At 37.8% G+C, this 20,705-nt stretch overlaps 2 protein-coding genes and 1 pseudogene across 3 annotated transcripts; 2 read left to right on the forward strand and 1 right to left on the reverse strand.

The window, feature by feature from the left end:
* Nucleotides 1–412: 412 nt before the first annotated feature.
* LOC103421418 (serine carboxypeptidase-like 45) lies at nucleotides 413–10,134 on the forward strand. Of its 2 annotated transcripts, XM_070826585.1 has the most exons (11): nucleotides 413–729; nucleotides 922–1,020; nucleotides 1,159–1,254; nucleotides 1,360–1,452; nucleotides 1,566–1,636; nucleotides 1,725–2,006; nucleotides 2,092–2,207; nucleotides 2,390–2,488; nucleotides 2,592–2,709; nucleotides 2,802–3,006; nucleotides 9,995–10,134. In XM_070826585.1, exons 1-10 carry the CDS (start codon nucleotides 426–428, stop codon nucleotides 2,958–2,960), a joined length of 1,437 nt encoding a protein of 478 aa, XP_070682686.1. In that variant the 5' UTR covers nucleotides 413–425; the 3' UTR covers nucleotides 2,961–3,006; nucleotides 9,995–10,134. The 2 variants fall into 2 exon arrangements, with proteins under 2 accessions (XP_070682686.1, XP_070682685.1); XM_070826584.1 differs by lacking the exon at nucleotides 9,995–10,134 and having other exon boundaries at nucleotides 2,802–3,159.
* Nucleotides 10,135–11,866: 1,732 nt separating this feature from the next.
* Nucleotides 11,867–13,633, forward strand: LOC139198171 (serine carboxypeptidase-like 45; annotated as a pseudogene).
* A 523-nt stretch (nucleotides 13,634–14,156) lies between these two features.
* Nucleotides 14,157–15,301, reverse strand: LOC139198219 (agamous-like MADS-box protein AGL82). The gene has a single exon (XM_070826587.1). The coding sequence runs from the start codon at nucleotides 15,298–15,300 to the stop codon at nucleotides 14,326–14,328; it is 975 nt and encodes a 324-aa protein (XP_070682688.1). The 5' UTR covers nucleotide 15,301; the 3' UTR covers nucleotides 14,157–14,325.
* Between the last annotated feature and the right edge of the window lie 5,404 nt (nucleotides 15,302–20,705).

Below are 20,705 nucleotides of genomic sequence, written 5' to 3' on the forward strand. Positions count from 1 at the left end.
GAATCAAGACTTACAAAATAGTCAATTTGGATCGTTGAAATTCGAAGCGGAGTGGGTTCCATAGGGCCACAACTAATCCCCATTTTCTGAAGAAAAAAAAAATGGAAATCCGTTCCCTACCTAGTGTAGCAGTATTGTGATATGCATCAAACTCAAGACATCCGATCCCTATATATATGCATAACACTTGCTTAGAATCTCAAAGTAGAATACCTTTCTTGCAAGAGCAAGTTGTACTCATGAACATTTATGAACCTGGTATCGTAACAGGTTGTCCCGCCTAACCCACGTCAGAACAATACAATACGTTGAATACGTGAGCTCTTGGACAATTTGTCTTACACAACTTAGCCAGCTTGGTACCAGACAAAATCGAGATAAGATCTTTATATACTTTTACCATCCCACACCACAATTCATAATTGATGATCTCTCTCTCTCTCTCTCTCTCTCTCTCTCTCTCTCTCTCTCTCATGATGCAGCCTCAACGAGGGAGTATCGTCGTCGTCGCCGCAGTCTTTGCAACTGTCATCCAAGCGTTTTCCACGGAAAACTCCCTCCAAGAAGCTGATAAAATCACAAGGTTGCCTGGTCAGCCACAAGTCAACTTCCAGCAATATGCAGGATATGTAACTGTGGATGAAAAGCAAGGGAGATCACTTTTTTACTACTTTGTTGAAGCACAAACTGATCCTGCTTCAAAGCCTCTTGTTCTTTGGCTCAATGGAGGTGAGCTTCCATCCAAATCCATTTTCAAATATAATCTCTACCGGAAAAATTTCATGCGTTATTTGTTTTTGCTCTTACTGCTTCAGCCAACTTAGCGAGGCCTATATTTGTAACATTTTATACATTAATGAATGCGTGTTGCGTAGTACAATTACGAACCAAAAAACTGAGCTTTGTGAGTTTAAAGTGAAGGTCCTGGTTGTTCATCTGTTGGAGGAGCTTTCATCGCGCACGGACCTTTTCTACCAAGCGGAGACATTTTACTCAAGAACGATTTTAGTTGGAATAGAGGTAATTAATCCATTAAATTATAGTTTTAAGTGATCACAATTATGTCACATTCATTCTTAATTAGATTCTGCTCCCGATTATTCTCGTAACATTGATACTAATTACGATGGATTTTCTCCTGTTATATAATATTTGCAGAAGCAAATATGCTATTCTTGGAGTCACCTGCAGGAGTAGGCTTCTCCTACTCAGAAAACAAATCATTCTATGGCTTCGTGAACGACGATATCACAGGTTTTTGCTTCATATGACCTTCTCAATCCTCATCAACCAACAAAATATAACCCGAAAATAGTAAACATGTACATTCTGATCATGTTCCGATTCTCTTCTTTTTAGCACGAGATAATTTTGAGTTCCTTCGGCGCTGGTTCCACAAATTCCCTGAGTATAAAAATAGGGATTTGTTTATCACAGGACAGAGCTATGCAGGTAACATTATTTACTTGTAAAACCATCATTTCTATCACTAATGACCAATTAGAAAACTCGGAAGGTACAAACTTACGACGTGCTTCTAAAAAATTCCATTTTTTCACTGCCAGGCCACTATGTTCCACAGCTTGCACAACTCATTATCCAATCAAAACTGAAGTTCAATCTGAAAGCAGTAGCAGTAAGCAAACGAGAATCGAAAAAGTGAGGTGACTTTGGAGTTGATGTTTTCGACTAAGATGTCATGCTTGAGCTGTTTTTGCTTGCAGATTGGCAATCCTCTTTTGGAATTCAATACTGATGCCAACTCACCAGCAGAGTACTGGTGGTCTCATGGATTAATATCAGATGCGACCTTCGAAAATTTGACTTCAGTCTGCAACTCTTCTGAAATTTTTAGACAGGAGGCAATTCGTGGTGGTCCACTTAGCCCTGCTTGTGATGCAGTAGCGAACCAATTTGAAAGAGAAGTCCCTGCACATTTGATCAACCAATATGACGTTACTCTCGATGTCTGTTTATCATCCGTCGAAGCTCAATCTTTCCAACTGGTAAGCCTTGGTATTTTCTCCTTTCATTTCTTTCGAATTCTCCACGTTAATATACAAACTTCCAACTCACCGATCACATCTGCAGCGAAAAACAGTGAAGATAAATGTCTGTATCGGTGATGAAACAGTTACATACTTCAACCGACCTGATGTACAGGAGGCGCTTCATGCCCGAGTCACAAATTGGACAATTTGCAGCAAGTAATCATCTCATCTCATTTGAATCACTGGTGCACATAAGCGTAGTAGGTTCCGAAGATGAATCAAAACATGAAAAGAATTCCAATTATATTCCAAACTATTTAAAGATCAAAGAAATGTTCCATGTGCAGCAATTCTTTTTTGTTTACTGTGCTTTTAAATTTGATTATCCTCTTTTACAGCGTAGGTGTCCTTGAGTATGACATGAAAGACCATGAAATTCCGATGCTTCCAGTTTTAGGTGACCTTGTCAAGTCTGGAATTCGGGTTTTGATTTATAGGTGATGAGTCTCACCATTGTACAAGTCAAAACTCTTGCCATCTTCAATAATCTTAGTCTTTTAGAAATTGTCCTTAAAAGTTTATCTTACATGTTTTCCACAGTGGAGATCAAGATTCTATTATTCCACTAACGAGTACACGGACACTGGTGAACGGATTGGCAAAAGACTTGGGGCTACAAACGAATGTGCCTTACAGAGTCTGGGTTCAAGAAAAACAGGTCAGTTCGTGAATATAATATCAGTGGAAAATTCGGACTATCTACTTGTGGTCTTAGCAGTTTTTATCCTTTATAAATTTTTAACTTTTCAGGTTGCTGGATGGACACAAGTATACAGTGACGCTTTATCTTACGCTACCATAAGAGGAGCTGGCCATGAAGCTCCAATTTCGCAGCCAGAGAGATCACTACTTCTGTTTACCTCATTTCTGAGAGGAAAACCACTGCCAAAAGCCTTGAGTACTAACTGATCAAATTGCAGAAATCAAGAAGAAACATATATATTGTTGTAAATAAGTGGGTATGTATGCCCACATGCATACAGTAAACTTTTCAAATGCTTAATAGTGTAATTTGTTTGCTTTCAAAGTAGTTACTCTATAAATAGAGCATTACGAGTGTTCAAAAGATAAGAGCAAGAAAGAAAGAAAAGTTAGAATATTTTCAGTATCCTCCTATTTCTCTCTTATCTGCAATCATTTTGTATTAGTGTAATATTTTGCAACAACCTCGCTCTTGTCCTTAGCAAAGGTTATTTCTCTAACTTTTGCCTATTTATAACACGTTATCAGCACAACTCTCTAACCATTTCTGATTTCTCTTCGCCGAAAGAAAAATGTTTCCTCCAAGGATTTTATTGTTCTTCTAGATATACCCTCGCGAAGAATTAATCGAATGTTTATTTATCTTTGTTGCGATCAAAGATGTTGTGGTATCATCGTCCATCTTGGACTGCAAATTTAATTTTACTTCAAATTTTAGGTGGAGCGGTATAATCGCCCACCCTACCATGCATATTTAAATTTTCCTGCTATTTAATTTTATTGCAATTTTAGGTGGTGTGGTATAATCACCCACCCTGCTCTGCATATTTAAATTTTTCTGCTGCTTGAGTGGTACGGAATAATCGTCCATCCTATGTTATTTCGATGCGAATGGTGCGGTACAATCACCCTCCTCATTCATCATGTAAATCTCGAACCTAAAGTTTCGAGTGCTTATCATTTTGGCCTGAATATCAAAATGAAAATTTTGTAAGAACCAGAAGTTCTAACAATATATTCCTTCAGAATACATATTATTGCAAGTTCTTACACACCTCATTTTTCTTCAGAAAAGAAAATGGCGAACTTGGCAAAGCTTGATTTTTTTTGTCCTAGATATTACTGGAAAGAACTACCTTACCTAGGTAATGGATGCCAAGATCCATCTGGAGGTAGGAAATCTTGGGGAAACCATTAAGGAGGATAACAGTGCATCTTCTCAAGATCGGGTGCAGGCCATGATCTTTATCCATCACCACCTTGATGAGGGACTAAAGAGTGAGTACCTCACGGTTGAAGATCCATTAACCCTCTGGAAGGCATTGAAAAATAGATATAATCACCAGAAAACGGTGATTCTTCCAAGGGTTCGTTATGAGTGGACTCACCTAAGGATCTAGGATTTCAAAACGGTGGTTGAATACACTTCTGCAATGTTCAGAATTAGCTCCCAATTGAAGCTCTGTGGAGAAACAATCACTGAGGAAGATATGCTGGAAAAGACTTTCAGCACCTTTCATGCCTCCAATGTGCTCCTGCAGCAGTAATATAGAGAAAGAGGCTTTACTAAGTACAACCAGTTGATATCTGTACTCCTTGTAGTCTAGCAAAACAATGAGCTTTTGATGAAAAATCATCAGTCCCGACCTACCGAATCAGCACCATTCCCAGAAGTGAATGTTGTTTCCCTTGAAGGGAATACCAAATCCTCTCGTGGTAATAATTACAAACGAGGACGTGGCCACAAGTGAGGCCGGTGGAACGGGAAAGGTAAGAACCATGGTATCCAGTTTCACAACCAGGTTCCAAGGTATAATCCAGGCCTGAGATTTAAGATTGCAAATCGCTAGAAAGGCAAAGCTCATATGAACACTCCTAGAAATCTTGAAGGAGTTTGCCATAGGTGTGATGACAATGGGCATTAGGCGCGTACCTGTCGCACCCCAAAACATCTAGTGGATCTGTATCAAGCCTTCCTCAAGGATAAGGGTGTCGAGACCAATTTCCTTGACCAGGCTAAACCGATGGATATAACTGATACAATGTTCGATTTATCAGGGGAATTGAACACAACCCACCTGGATGTTTCGGACTTCATTATTGAAAGAGGGAATGAAGTGTATGGGTTCGAGTGAATCATTTATGTTTGATGTACTCTTGTTATTTGTACTTGTGATTTAATGTTCACATTTTCAATTCAATAAAAGTAGTATTCCAATATGAATAAACTGCTTTTAACTGTAATTTCCTTACTTAGAGAGCATGGATAAAAATTATAGTTATTCTCAAAACAAGAGCAATGACAAAGATTTTTGTCTTGCAGACAGCGCAACCATGTATACAATACTTCGAGATCGAAAGTATTTCTCGAACTTGATATTTGAAAAAGTAAAGGTAACAACAATATCAAGGAAATCAGATGTAATTGAAGGCTCAGGAAAAGCCTAGATCATGTTACCAAATGGAACAATATTGTCCATACAAAATGCGTTGTACGCTACTCGATCCACTCGAAATTTGTTGAGTTTTAAAGACATACGTCTAAATGGATACCACATTGAAACGAAAAGTGCAGAAAATGTGGAATATCTATGCATTACCTACAATGATACCCAGAAGCGTATATTGGAGAAGTTGCGTGATTTATCGAGTGGATTGTATTATACATACATAAGGACAATTGAGGCATATACTGTCATGAACCAGAAGTTCATGGATTCAAAAATTTACATGCTTTGGCATGACCGTCTGGATCATCCAGGATCCACCATGATGCGTAGGATCATTACCCACTCTATGGACATCCATTATTGAGCAGACATATTGTTGTCTCAAATGATAACCCTTGCAAGGCTTATTCGCAAGGGAAGTTGGTAACTAGACCATCATAACTAAAGGTTGATGCTGAATCCCCATCATTTTTGCAAAGAATTTAAGGGGATATTTGTGGACCTATTCAACCACCTTGTGGACCATTTCGATATTTTATGGTTTTGGTTGATGCATATACCCGATGGTCACATGTTTGCCTATTGTCTACTCGAAATGTAGCTTTTGCAAGACTTCTTGCTCAAATAATTAAGTTGTGAGCACAGTTCCCAAATCACCCCATTAAGTCAATCCCACTTGATAACGCTAATGAATTTACGTCTCAAACCTTTGATGATTATTGCATGGCACTAGGCATTGATGTTGAACACCCTATTCCTCATGTCCATATTCAAAATGGTTTAGTAAAGGCATTGCATCATTGGTTCGATTGAGACCCATAGCCAACCACCAATACTCATCAATATAACTCGTGTTTGGGCATCATCCAAACATTTCACATTTACGAGTTTTTGGTTGTTCTGTTTATGTGCCTGTTGCACCGCTACAACGCACTAAAATGAGACCTCAACGCAGACTGGGAATTTATGTGGGTTTTGATTCACCATCTATCATTAGATATTTGAAACCTTTGACAGGTGATATATTTACAGCTCGTTTTGTGGATTATCATTTTGATGAGACAGTCTTCTGGTCATTAGGGGGAGAAAAGACCTTTCCAGAAGAACAGCAAAAGCTGACATGAGTTGTTCCCACCTTATCTCATTTTGATCCTTGAAGCATTCAATGTGAAAATGAAGTGAAAATGATCATTCACCTTCAAAGTATTGCTAATCAAATGCCATATGCATTTAAAGATGCTTCGAAAGTGACAAAGTCACATATACCAGCTACAAATGCACCTGCAAGAATTGATGTCCATATTGGACAAAATAAAGTGGCAGCGAGTGATTCATCTAGTGCACGTCTGAAGCGTGGTAAACTCCCAGGTTCAAAAGATTCAGCCCTTCGAAAGAGAAAAATGAGGGCACAGTTGAACCCAAATGGAATCATTCAAGAAAAGAAAATAAATGAAAAATCCACAATTCATGATTCTGAAAAGAAAATGTCATTGATGAGACACATGTCCCTGAAGAGACAGAAGTACATGAAAGCAAAGAAATATCCATAAATTATGCATGTACTAATGAATTGTGGGATCGAAATGAAATAATCATCGACGACATGTTCGCATTTGCAGTAGGCACTGAAATTATATTAAGCGATGACATTGAGCTCCACTCTGTTAATGAATGCAAACAGAGACAAGATTGGCCTAAGTGGAAAGATGCAATCCAGGCATAATTAAATTCCTTAGAAAGGCGAAGTGTTTTTGGATCGGTAGTCCAAACTCCGCCTTGTGTAAACCCCGTAGGTTATAAATGGGTATTCACAAGGAAAGACAACGAGAAAAACGAGATTGCAAGATATAAAGCACGACTCGTTGCACAAGGTTTTTCACAAAGGCCTGGAATTGATTATGAAGAGTAGGGGTGGGTTCGGTTTAAATCGGTTCGGTTTTTTGTCAAAACCGAAACCAAACCGAAATTTTGGTTCGGTTCGGTTCGGTTCATTTTTTTTTCGGTTTTTTTCGGTTCGGTTTTTTTGGGTTCGGTTTCGGTTTTTTTTTTTTCTTTCAAAAAATGAAAAACATTGAAATTTTAAATTTTAACATATCCAACACAATCATAACATAAGCATTCTAACTATAATCAAAGACAATGAAAATAAACATTTAAAGTTGAACTAAAATCATCAATCAAGTCTTCCAAAGTCCAAACTAACAACCTCACAACACAAAAATCGTACAAATGACTTAGAAAAGTTAAATTGTATGATGTTATTCAAAGATCAGGGTTGTTTGTTTGTAACTGCATGTTGACAACTTGATTAGTAAAAGTAATGCGTGGGTGGATTTATTTAGTGTGTGTTGGATTCTTTTCCATCACAAATTCCCTAAGTAATCTACCCGAAATAAATGTTTATGGATTTTGTTACATGTTATATGAGAGTAGATTTGGAAAAGAAAGCTGAGACATAAGTAGACAGTGCTATGGAGATGGATGTAGGTACTTCAGGATGAGGTTTGGCTCCGGAACCTTATATGGGGGATAAATAATAGGTTAGGGTTTAGAGTTTTTATAGGACTTTTTTTTAATATTTTGAGCTTAAAGTTTGGCAACACATTGGATTTAGCACATTTTAACTTACAAATTGGGTTTAGAAAATAATATCCAAAACAAATAATTAAATAAAAAAATTAATTTAATTAATTCGGTTTGGTTCGGTTTCTAGATCACTAAAACCGAACCGAACCAAAAGAATTCGGTTCGGTTCGGTTTTTTCAATTCGGTTCGGTTTTTTTGTTCGGTTCGGTTTTTTCGGTTTCGGTTCGGTTTGGTTTTCGGTTTTTTTCGGTTTTCGGTTTTTTGAACCCACCCCTAATGAAGAGACATACTCTCTTGTAATGGACGCAATTACGTTCTGTTACTTAATAAGTTTGGTAGTTTCAGAAAAACTTGACATGCGACTTATAGATGTCATCACTGCGTATCTATATGGAGAATTAGATACTGACATATATATGAAAGTCCCAGAAGGACTTAAGTTGCCTGAAACAACTAACAAACCACGAGGTATGTGCTCAATTAAATTAAGGCGATCATTATATGGGCTAAAACAATCTGGACGAATGTGGTATAGTCGTCTCAGTGAGTATTTGATCAAAGAAGGATATACCAACAATGTCATATGCCCTTGTGTGTTCATTAAGAAATCAAATAGTAGATTTGCTATAGTGGCAGTATATGTCGATGATATGAACCTAGTTGGAACCCCTGGAGAGATCAACAAAACTGCTGAATATCTGAAAAGCGAATTTGAAATGAAAGACCTTGGGAAAACAAAATTTTATATTAGCCTGCAGATCGAGCATTGTGCTAATGGAATTTTGGTCCATCAATCAGCTTACATTGAAAAAATACTAAAGCAATTTGGCATGGACAAGGCTTATCCACTTAGCACCCCAATGGTCGTTCGTTCTTTGGATATTAAGAAAGATCCATTACGTCCAAAAGAAGATGATGAACTGGTCATTGGTCCAGAAGTACCATATTTAATTGTAATAGGTGCTTTATTGTATTTAGAACAATGTACTAGACCAGATATAGCTTTTTCAGTCAACTTGTTAACAAGATGTAGCTCTGCTCTAACAATTCGTCATTGGAAGAGAGTCAAAGATGTATTACGATACCTTCGTGGAATAATAGACATGGGTCTCTTCTACTCAGAGAAATCCACAAATGACCAGATTCTTGTTGGATATGCAAACGCTGGTTTCCTTTCTGATCCGCACAAAGCCTGCTTATAAACTGGATATGTGTTCACTAATGGAGATACATCAATTTCATGGCGCTCAACAAAACAAACATTAGTTGTTACATCTTCCAATCACTCAGAAATATTGCTTTACATGAAGCAAGTCGTGAATGTTCTTGGGTAAGATCAATGGTCCATCGCATCCGGAATTCATGTGGTCTACCTTCAAGGACAGACACTCCAACTGTCACACATGAAGATAATGTAGCCTATGTTGCCCAAATGAAGGAAGGATTCATCAAGGGCGATAAGACTAAACACATATCTCCAAGATTTTTCAGTGCACATGAGCTTCAGAAGGCTAAAGTTATTGAAGTCAGACAAATCCATTCCAATGAAAATCTGGCAGACTTGTTCACCAAATCTCTACCAAAGTGCACATTTCAGAAGTTAGTGCAAGGAATTAGATTACGTCGGCTTACCAATTTGAAGAATGCGGAACCAGAGGGAGATACAATTCAGGGGAAGCATCCATGATACATGCATATTGTACTCTTTTCCCTTCAATTAGGATTTTTCTCACTGGGTTTTTCTTATCAAGGTTTTAACGAGGCAATATAAGCATGCTTAACACCATATCAACAATCCGGGTAAAGTTGTACTCTTTTTCCTTCACTATGGTTTTTTCCCATTGGGTTTTTCCAAGTAAGGTTTTAACGAGGCAACTGATGTTAATATGTAGGCATCCAAGGGAGAGTGTTGTAAATAAGTGGGTATGTATGCCCACATGCATACAATAAACTTTTCATATGCTTAATAGTGTAATTTGTTTGCTTTCAAAGTAGTTGCTCTATAAATAGAGCATTACGAGTGTTCAAAAGATAAGAGCAAGAACGAAAGAAAAGTTAGAATATTTTCAGTATCCTCCTATTTCTCTCTTATTTGCAATCATTTTGTATTAGTGTAATATTTTGCAACAACCTCGCTCCTGTCCCTAGCAAAGGTTATTTCTCTAACTTTTGCCTATTTATAACATATATTCATTTCTTACACAGAATTATTGAGCGAACAAATTGCAATGTTTTAAAAGACGCTAGGCACTAGTCGGGCGGCGGACTGGGGCTTAGCGCGTAGGCAGATTAGACGGAATTAAGTAAATCTACTATATTTCATGTAAATAAGTGTCTGTTTATACTTAAAATATATGTAATTTCATCAAAAACTACAAAATAGAATGACATATATATTATGAAGTATTGGAACATAATGAAAACATAAGGAACAAGCATATAATGTGTGTTTATTTAAGTATTCAACAAGTCTCTTACAATTTATTGAAAAAAGTAAAATGTAAATTGAAATTTATCTATTTTCTTCTTAGTGAGGCGGGTGCCTGTGCAGGTCTGGAAGAGCTAGGCAGGTGCCTAGGCAGTTTAGGCAGGTGCCTAAGCGGTCTAGGTAGGTGCCTCAGCAGGTCTAGGCACCCTTTCTTAATTTTCAAACACCTGGGTATTAATCGGACGGTGACCACAATGACAAATTGTGAGAAAATTGGTATACTCATGAGAACAAGAATGTCAGTTTTAATTAGCGCTTTTTCTCTGCATCAATAAAGACATTCAGAGGAATGACAGGCAACATCCGAATAAAACTTCTTCCATATGTTAAAAAGAGTTTAGTTGACACTCCAACAGAAATCGATATTGTACGTCTGAGTTGTTAACAACTTTCAGGATGAGTCCAGTACATGGTACCCAACTCGTCAAATCCACTAGACTCGTGAACAAAATGAGCATGGTTAATAGTCAACTTATTCAAAGTATTTCAAACCAATAACATACATCAATGTCCTCTCGCTAGTTCTTACTTCTTATGATGCATAATAACATAACATGTTTAAATTCTTAGATTGTTCGCTGGTAAAACAAAACCCTTCGCAGGAAAATTTGTACGTGTCACTTTGCATTAAGGCACACCATATACTCTGTGAGGCAAGATATTCGATCACCATTGGAGGATAAGACTCAGGCCCTTGACAATTTCCTAATGAAGGTTATGCAAATTATGTTTATTTTCCTCTTTTGAGAACCCCTTAGGTTTATTTTCCTGTGTTTCTAGCCTCTTGTTCTTTGGCTCAATGGAGGTGAGCTTCCATCCAAATCCAATTTCAAATATAATCCCTACCAGAAAATTTTCATGCATTATTTGTTTGGGGTGTGCTATCCACACACCCCATTTTACTTCCCACACACTCCTTGATAATCTCTGTTTGTTGATCTTCTTCAATTCATCCGATCCGACAGTCGAAAATTAAAAAGGTGTGTGAGAAGTAAAATGGGGTGTGTGGATATCACACCCCTATTTGTTTTTGCTCTTACTGCTTCAGCCAACTGCCTATGTTTGTAACATTTTATACATTAATGAATGCTTGTTGCGTAGTACAATTACGAACCAAATAACTGAGCTTGGTGAGTTTAAAGTGAAGGTCCTGGTTGTTCATCTGTTGGAGGAGCTTTCAGTGTGCACTGACTTTTTCAACCAAGCGGAGACATTTTACTCAAGAACGATTTTAGTTGGAATAGAGGTAATTAATCCATTAAATTATAGTTTTAAGTGATCACAATTGTGTCACATTCGTTGTTAATTAGATTCTGCTCCCGATTATTCACGTAACATTGATACTAATTATTATGGATTTTCTCCTGTTATATAATTTGCAGAAGCAAATATGCTATACTTGGAGTCACCTGCAGGAGTAGGCTTGTCCTACTCAGCAAACAAATCATTCTATGGCCTCGTGAATGACGATATCACAGGATTTCGCTTCATATGACTTTCTCAATCCTCATTCAACCAACAAAATATAACCCGAAAATAGTAAACATGTACATTCTGATCATGTTCCGATTCTCTTCTTTTTAGCATGAGATAATCTCGAGTTCCTTCGGCGCTGGTTCCACGAATTCCCTGAGTATAAAAATAGGGATTTGTTCATCACAGGACAGAGCTATGCAGGTAACATCATTTACTTGTAAAACCATCATTTCTATCACTAATGACCAATTAGAAAACTCGAAAGGTACAAACTTACGAAGCGCTTCTAAAAATTTCCATTTTTTCACTGCCAGGCCACTATGTTCCACAGCTTGCACAACTCATTATCCAATCAAAACTGAAGTTCAATCTGAAAGCAGTAGCAGTAAGCAAACGGGAATCGAAAAAGTGAAGTAACTTTGGAGTTGATGTTTTCGACTAAGATGTCATGCTTGAGCTGTTTTTGCTTGCAGATTGGCAATCCTCTTTTTGAATTCAATACTGATATCAACTCACGAGCAGAGTACTGGTGCTCTCATTGATTAATATCAGATGCGACCTTCGAAAATTTGACTTCAGTCTGCAACTATTCTGAAATTTTTAGACTGGAGGGAATTCGTGGTGGTCCACTTACCCTTGATTGTGATGCAGTAGCGAACCAATTTGAAAGAGAAGTCCCTAGACATTTGATTAACCAATACGATGTTACTCTCGATGTCTGTTTATCATCGGTCGAAGCTCAATCTTTCCAACTGGTAAGCCTTGGTATTTTCTCCTTTCATTTCTCTTAAATTCTCTACGTTAATATACAAACTTCCAACTCACTGATCACATCTGCAGCGAAAAACAGCGAAGATAGATGTCTGTATCGAAGATGAAACAGTTTCATACTTAAACCGACCTGATGTACAGGAGGCGCTTCATGCCCGAGTCACAAATTGGACAACTTTCAGCAAGTAATCATCTCATCTCATTTGAATCACTGATGCACATAAACATAGTAGGTTCCGAAGATGAATCAAAACATGAAAAGAATTCCAATTATATTCCAAACTATTCAAAGATTGAAGAAATGTTCCTTGTGCAGCAATTCTTTTTTGTTTAATGTGCTTCTAACTTTGATTATCCTCTTTTACAGCAGAGTTGTCATCCAGTATGACATGAAAAACCTGGAAACACCGATGCTTCCAGTTTTAGGTGACCTTGTCAAGTCTGGAATTCGGGTTTTGATTTACAGGTGATGAGTCTCACCATTGTACAAATCAAAACTCTTGCCATCTTCGATAATCTTAGTCTTTTAGAAATTGTCCTTAAAAGTTTATCTTACATGTTTTCCACAGTGGAGATCAAGATTCTATTATTCCACTAACGAGTACACGGACACTGGTGAACGGATTGGCAAAGGACTTGGGGCTACAAACGAATGTGCCTTACAGAGTCTGGTTTGAAGAAAAACAGGTCGGTTCTTGAACATAATAGCAGTGGAAAATTCGGACTATCTACTTGTGGTCTTAGCAGTTTTTATCCTTCATAAAATTTTTAACTTTTGAGATTGCTGGATGGACACAAGTATACAGTGACGCTTTATCTTACGCTACCATAAGAGGAGCAGGCCATAAAGCTCCAATTTTGCAGCCAGAGAGATCATTACTTATATTTACTTCATTTCTGACAGGAATGCCATTGCCAAAAGCCTGAAGTACTGACACAAACCGCAGAAATCAAGAAGAAACATATCTATTCATTTCTTACAATGAATAATGGAGTGAACAAATTGTAAGAAAATCGGTATACTCATTAGAACAAGAATGTCAGTTTTAATTAGCGCTTTTTCTCTGCATCAACAACATCCGAATAAAACTTCTTCCATATGTTAAAAAGAGTTTAATTGACATTCCAACAGAAATCGAAATTGTACGTCTGAGTTGTTAACAACTTTAAGGATGAGTCCAGTACATGGTACCCAACTCGTCAAATCCACTAGACTCGTGAACAAAATGAGCATGGTTAATAGCCAACTTATACGAAGCGCGTTGTTTTTCAAACCAATAACACACATCGATGTCCTCTCACTAGTTCTCACTTCTTAAGATGCATAATAACATAATAACATAACATAACAGAACCCCTTGCAGGAAAATTTGTACGTGTCACTTTGCATTGAGGCACACCATATACTCGGTGAGGCAAGACATTCGATCACCATTGGAGGATAAGACTCAGGCCTTTGACAATTTCCTAATGCAAGTTATGCAGATTATGTTTATTTTACTCTTTCGAGAACCCTTTAGGTTATTTCCTGTGTTTCTAGCAAGACTAATTTGTAGTGAAATAAGAGAGGGAGGAGTGCAAGATAAATTTTTCAAGAACAAAAGCAGAACCAAAATAACTTACTTCCAATAATGAATTAATTAAATTAAAATTACAAAGCAATTGCTAATCTCTAAACAAAACAATAGCAAGGCGAATATTTTTCATGGCCAAACTGTAAATCTAGAGTTAAACCAATCAAACCAAAAATTAGTAGAAGACTAGAAGTTCGATAACCAAGGATTTGAGATGGTGTCCTTAGTTAAATCTTCTTCTGTAATTCTGAGTTCAAAATCCACGCACTTGGCAGCATTGGACATTTCACAAGCAATGGAGGCTTCAATTCCATGGCTGAAGTACTAGTAGTAGAAGTAGTATTCATTGGATTCTTCGATTCCATGACTGACGTAGTAGTACTAGTAGTAGTAGAATTCACCGGATTCTTATTAAAACCACCCCATTGGGCCAATTCATGAGTAACTTTTTGGCCTAATGCATTGTGAATAAATGGATTTACAGGGTCCTGAGAGGGGGGCATCTGCACATCAAAATACGCAGGGTTCAAGCGTTGCAGTGTTTTGCTTGAGCTTGAGTGAGTTCGGGATAAATTTTGATTTTGTTTCACAGCATGATATCTTTCCATGGAATCAATCTTCAGTGTTGATGCTTGTATCTTGGCTTCGAGTGAAGCAATGAGTTTAATCAATTCATCTTCTGAAAATAGGTCAATTCGAGCATCCCATGTTGGGTACTTATTCTCGGAAATGTGCTTATTGCCCAGTTTTTGAAGCTTGGGATCCACATGATCATCATCATCACCATCATCGCCATCACCATCATCACCACCATCATCACCATCACTGTGATCACCGTCATCACCGTCAGCATCTTTCTTCATCTTGGCCTCATAAAAATCAGACAAACTGAAGCTTCTCTTTAGGAAACCGGGGGCAGCAGCATCCTTGGAAGCCTTGTACCTGCCGAGAATGCGATTGAATTCAACTGGATCTTGCGGCCACGTCTCCGGCTGAACTGGCCTAATCCCCTTCCTTTGGTCAGCTTCATAGACAACCAAGGCCACATCGATATCACAAAGTTTGGAGAGCTCGTCGGCCTTCTTGTAAACGCTCTTCTTTCGCTTCCGAAATGCCATCTTTCGAGCAGTCTCGTTGGGAATGAGTTCCAAGCTTCTTCTCGTAGGAGCCACCATCTTCTTCTTCTGTGAAATTAATCTCATGAATTCTAATTTCTGAGAGTCGTAAATTGTAATAAGAAGTAGGGTTTTGGTTGAGTTTTATAGGGAAGGAGGGAAGTAGGGCGGAAGAGTTATATATGGAAACCAAATTCGAATAGGAAACAGAAAAAGTAGTTTCCAAATGCATCAGGAGACCACGATTTCTCTAATTATTACTTGCTTTACACGTCACATTCTAATTAATTAGGGTTTCCGTCCCATATCGTATTTAGGGTTTCTGTCCTATATCGTCTTTGGGTTTCCTTCCTATATCGTATTAAGGGTTTCCGTCCCATATCGTATTTAGGGTTTCCTTCCTATATCGTAACCCTAAACCCTTGTCCCCGGCCTAGTAATAATCGTTTCCCTTTTACACAAGGAATATGATAATGGCAGTGTTTTTTCTTTTTCTTTTTCCCCTTTTTTTTTTATAATCTTGGTGCATTTTGGGAGATTAATGTACATGGAACGGTCGTCGCTATGTGGCGGTCTAAATTTATAATATAATGTCGTGTTAAAAACTTAAACAAATATTTTATTATTAGATCAAAACGTCATAACGACAGTGATAAATCCGTTTGATGTAAGTTTTTTTTTTCTAGGTTCGAAGACATCTATTTGTGTACTTAATTATCTTTTAAGTAGGATATCTTTTCTTTCTTTATAAATTAGGGATATAATATAATAACTATAAAAAAAATTAGAAAATTTTGAATTTTTTGACTGGAAAAAGAAAGAATTTAAAATTTAAAAATTTCGAAATCACAAAAACTTATTCTATTTTCACATCTTTTAAATTATTAAAGTTTGGAACGAATAAATAGTTAGTGTTTAGTTTACGAAACAGTGATAGTACTAGTGTTCATTTGATAAATAGTCAATATTTAGTTTACGAAACAGTGATAGTACTAGTGTTCCGTTTAAAGAAAAAGGTAAAAAACTCATTGAAGGAAAGAGTAAAAAACTCAACAACAAAAAAAGAAAAAAAGAAAGAAAAAAAAAGGTTGTGGAACTTTCACGGTTCCACCAGAGGTCCAGAACCCTCTATACTCTACCCTCTGCATTCTCAACTTGTTTTTTACTCTTTAGAGTACACGCACAGCTTTAGAGCCTGCAGCAATTTTATTTCCCTGCAAAATTTTCAACGGTGTACGATTAACCCTCTATGATTTAGTCGGTCAGTTGCTCTCAAACACGAAATAAGAACGCACAATGGTTTAATGAACCTCTCAAAGCACCCGACGAAAGCCAATGCTAACATAATCATGTATTACAAATTTACAACACAATGCAACAACTCTCTGCAGAAGAACTACGCTTAACAGAATCATCGACAGGAAAACTGACGCATTACTACACATCTTACAACAATTGATCTGAGGTAATCATGTTATGTATGTATGCACATCAAATGCGGAACGAGGGGTGTAAGAATATAACACTTGTTATGAATGCTGTAAGTGGTGGATGATCGGTCCCTAGCAATATGCAGAAGCCATTCCAAATTTCGTAACATCTGAAAAGGGAAGTGGGAGATATGGTGCACATTAGCACCTTCCTCAGTGCAGCCAATGCTACCCACCTCTTCTTCTACATCTGGGTATCTGAAGCTTCTCACTTATTCAGAGCCATAGCCCAAAAAATTCGAATGTGAATAAAGATTGTCTTTCGGTTGTGTGGCTTTGTGGGTTTTGTGGGCTGAGCTAAGGGCGGTGCAACTGGAGTCAACTGACTGTTTTTGGGGTTTGGGTTTTATGCTATTTTGACAGTGCGTTTATATGGGTTGTTTCTGATTGCTTGCATGGGTACTTTGCTCTGTTTATTTCCCGAATAAACTAACAAAAAAATAACAAACGGAAAAATTAAACACTTTTAGAGTAAAAGTCAAGGGTAGAATTGGACACACGTTAAGTTATTTCAGTTGGGCCATGTTGATTGAACTAATTAAATGTTGGGCTTTGTCCTAACCATTAAATAAACTTTCTATATGGTTTTTGGTTAAAATTCAAAGTTTTGGAGCCCTTATCATTAGTTTTCCTAAATTTTAAAGGTTAAGTTAGAAATTCTAATCTAACTTTTATCCTGCCTCGCCACTTAGTACTACGGTCTAGTGGTAGGTTTGATTCTCACTAAAGGTGAATTTGAAGCAGATTATTGTTAACTCATTGACACACCCCCGACCCGGAATGTCCACTAAGACCTCGAATCGAGCCGTGTTGGCCGACACCTGGAAGGTGACAAAGCCATAAGTGTGATAATGTATAAAATGTGAATAAATAAAAACCTAAAAGTGCCAAAGTACATGAGTGCACAGTGAGCGGGTCTGGACCCATTTCACGCGTGATACAGAGCATAGGTATAGTACAGTAAGGTAAGATAATGATTATACCATCATAAGAAGACATATGTACTAAACAGTGCCACGAATCCTCGTCGATATGGACACTCTGCTGATAGAACCTGGAGGGGTGTAAAAATAGAAAATGTGAGTGAGTGAAACAAAACTTTTCAAACCAAATTTCAATTACCAAGGCATTAACCCCTCACCGTAAAACCTGTATAGTTTCCAGAAAATCATATCACGTATCAAAGTGAAATAAAAAATATATCCACAGTAATTTCATAAATATACCATGACACAACATCACATCAACAATATAAATCATGTGCTCAATAATCTATATTAGCACGTAAGTCGGAGTCACCTAATGTGACCTGCACGACTTATCCATATCTCATCAATCAATGCTAGCAGCATATAAGTCGGAGTCACCTATAGTGACATATACGACGTATCAATATCTCATCAATCAATGCTAGCATATAAGTCGGAGTCACCTATAATTACGACTTATCCATATCTCATCAATCAATGCTAGCATATAAGTTGGAGTCACCTATAGTGACCTGTACGACGTATCCATATAGGACTGGGTGTAAATAGATATGCTCAAGTGCTACAATCACGTGAAGACTGTGCGAATAATCGCAGGTCACCTATGAGTCGGAACCACCTATACTGGTCTGTGCGACAGGACTGTGCACCTACCTTGGATCCAAGGTGAGTATAAGGTGCGGGAGGTGAACATCACATGAAGGACTGTACCCTGGCTACGGGCGGGAGCATTAACACCGGGGTGCAGGTTTATGAGCTCTAAATGCATCTAATACCGCATGTACGACTCATAGGCAACCAGTACGACAGTGTCCGAGTTGCCTAAAACATAAATGTAGTCATACTATAACCCCATCATTTCAACTAATACTATATACTCACCTGAACTTACATGTGCGTCCTGCGTTCACCTTTGCACTTCAGAGCGTTCACCTTTAATTATGTGCAAGGAACATACATATGGATATACCAGGATGTAAATCTGAAATTCAACCATATCATAATATTTCCAAATATATAACCACATATACAAATGACATAAAATGCATAAGTTTTATTGCCTCACTCCCGAACTATTTACCTTTGGAAATAATTATCGGTAATAAGCCCAACTAAACACTAGTTTAATTAACTATCATTACTAACTATTTTTCACTTCAATGTTACGATTCTTCACACATTGATTTATAACCAACATTTAATCACTAAAACATAAGGTTAAATCTCACATTTTCCACCAATCTCCTTCACTTTGCTCAATTCCCCAAACAAGGATATTGTCTCAATTATTTAGTCTTATTTATTGTATGGCTGCATCTAACACCTCGTTAGACTGCCTACGTACCCTAAACAGGGATCAAGCCAATCGTAGTTCACAGTAATTATTTGTAGGTAACATGCATAAATCAATTTAGAAGCATTTGTGGAACTATCAATTATATACATATGATAAAAAGGAAAAGACCCACTCACTTGGAGTTCATGCTATGATTCTCTAGCACGCACATCGAGGCGTCCCAAACGATTAGCTCCTAGAACAATTATCGAATCACATCTCAGAACTCTTATCATTAGAATACGTAATTCACATAAAGCACATCCTCAAGGACATTCTAAAATAGTTTGAGACCCATTAACCACAAGTCAACCGTCGATCAAAGATCGACGGTAGGGTTTACAACCTTGTATAACTCAATCTGGAAGATCCGCATATCAGATTTTCAATCTGTAACCTCCAAAGATCTACATTATGCTTCTAGAATAATGTACTAAAATTTAATTACGATCCAACGATCGGATCATCGATTCATATTTTGGCCAAACCTAGTATCGTAACAAAATTTGATTCAAACGATCAACCTATGACATTCAGATATCAAAACTAAATTCAGGACATTTAATTTAGCCTAAAAGTAGCATTGACGGTCTCTTGGCCACGCGCCGCCGCGAGTGGCGGTCGGCCACCACGACTTGCCGGAAAATTCAACTATTTCTAAAAATTACCAAAATTTACAGGAATGAATATCTCAAAGAAATGAACAACTTTCATACCTATGGCCAAAGTCAATTTGGCCGAGAAAAGCCTCAATTTTACTAAAACCCGCTGGAACCCTAGGTTTGGGTGTTTCTTGATTCGCCATCTCTGGTACTCCGCCGCCCCTACAACTGACTGGGCTTTGTTCTAGACCTCATGAGGAGTCTAGTGGTGATGGTAATTGGTGGGAATAGCTTCAGGATTTTGGGATTTCTTGCACGAACCCAATGGTTCCTCCTCCATTTACAATAATTTCTTCTAAATTTGAGATGGAAAAAGGAAAAGGGAAGGGCTAGATGGTGTTTGGAAGTGGTATCTTGGTCCAATTCATCAAAAAAACCATGGATTTTGACGTAGAAATCCTCCGGCTATAACCGGGTCGCACGGGTCATACGGGTCACACAGGTTTGGCTGCCATTTTCCTTACCTACCTTCTCTCATTTCCCTTCTTACTTTCTTCTCTGGTTGGTCCCTCACCTCACTCCTCTTCCTGATTAGGCAGTAGCTAGACCTGTAAACGGGTTGGGTTTATTGGGTTTGGGTCGGTTTCAATCCGACCCGTTAAGTTAATGGGTCACCCGAACCCAACCCGTTAAGCTAACGGGTCACCCAAACCCGACCCATTAAGCTAACGGGTTATCCGTTTCACCCGTTAACAATTATTATTATTTTTTTGTTAAGACTTTACTGAAATTACTAAAACATCCTCAACTAACGGGTGCTAACGGGTCTAACGGGTTGACCCAAAGTGACCCGTTATTTAACGGGTTCACCCGTTAGTAACCCGACCCGTTAAGCATATAGCAGTCTTTCTCCCCCTCTCATTTGCTGCCATTAGGCAACCATCCTCCTCCTGAACTCCTTTCTTTCCCGATTCTCCTATCAGCCACACCCATGTGGCCTAAACATTTAGTACAAAATAATATAATCTACTTAGAATAATTATTTCTTCAAAATACATTTGATTCGTAGCTCCGT

The sequence above is a fragment of the Malus domestica genome, chromosome 08, assembly GCF_042453785.1.
Source record: "Malus domestica chromosome 08, GDT2T_hap1".
Classification (NCBI taxonomy): Eukaryota; Viridiplantae; Streptophyta; class Magnoliopsida; order Rosales; family Rosaceae; genus Malus; species Malus domestica.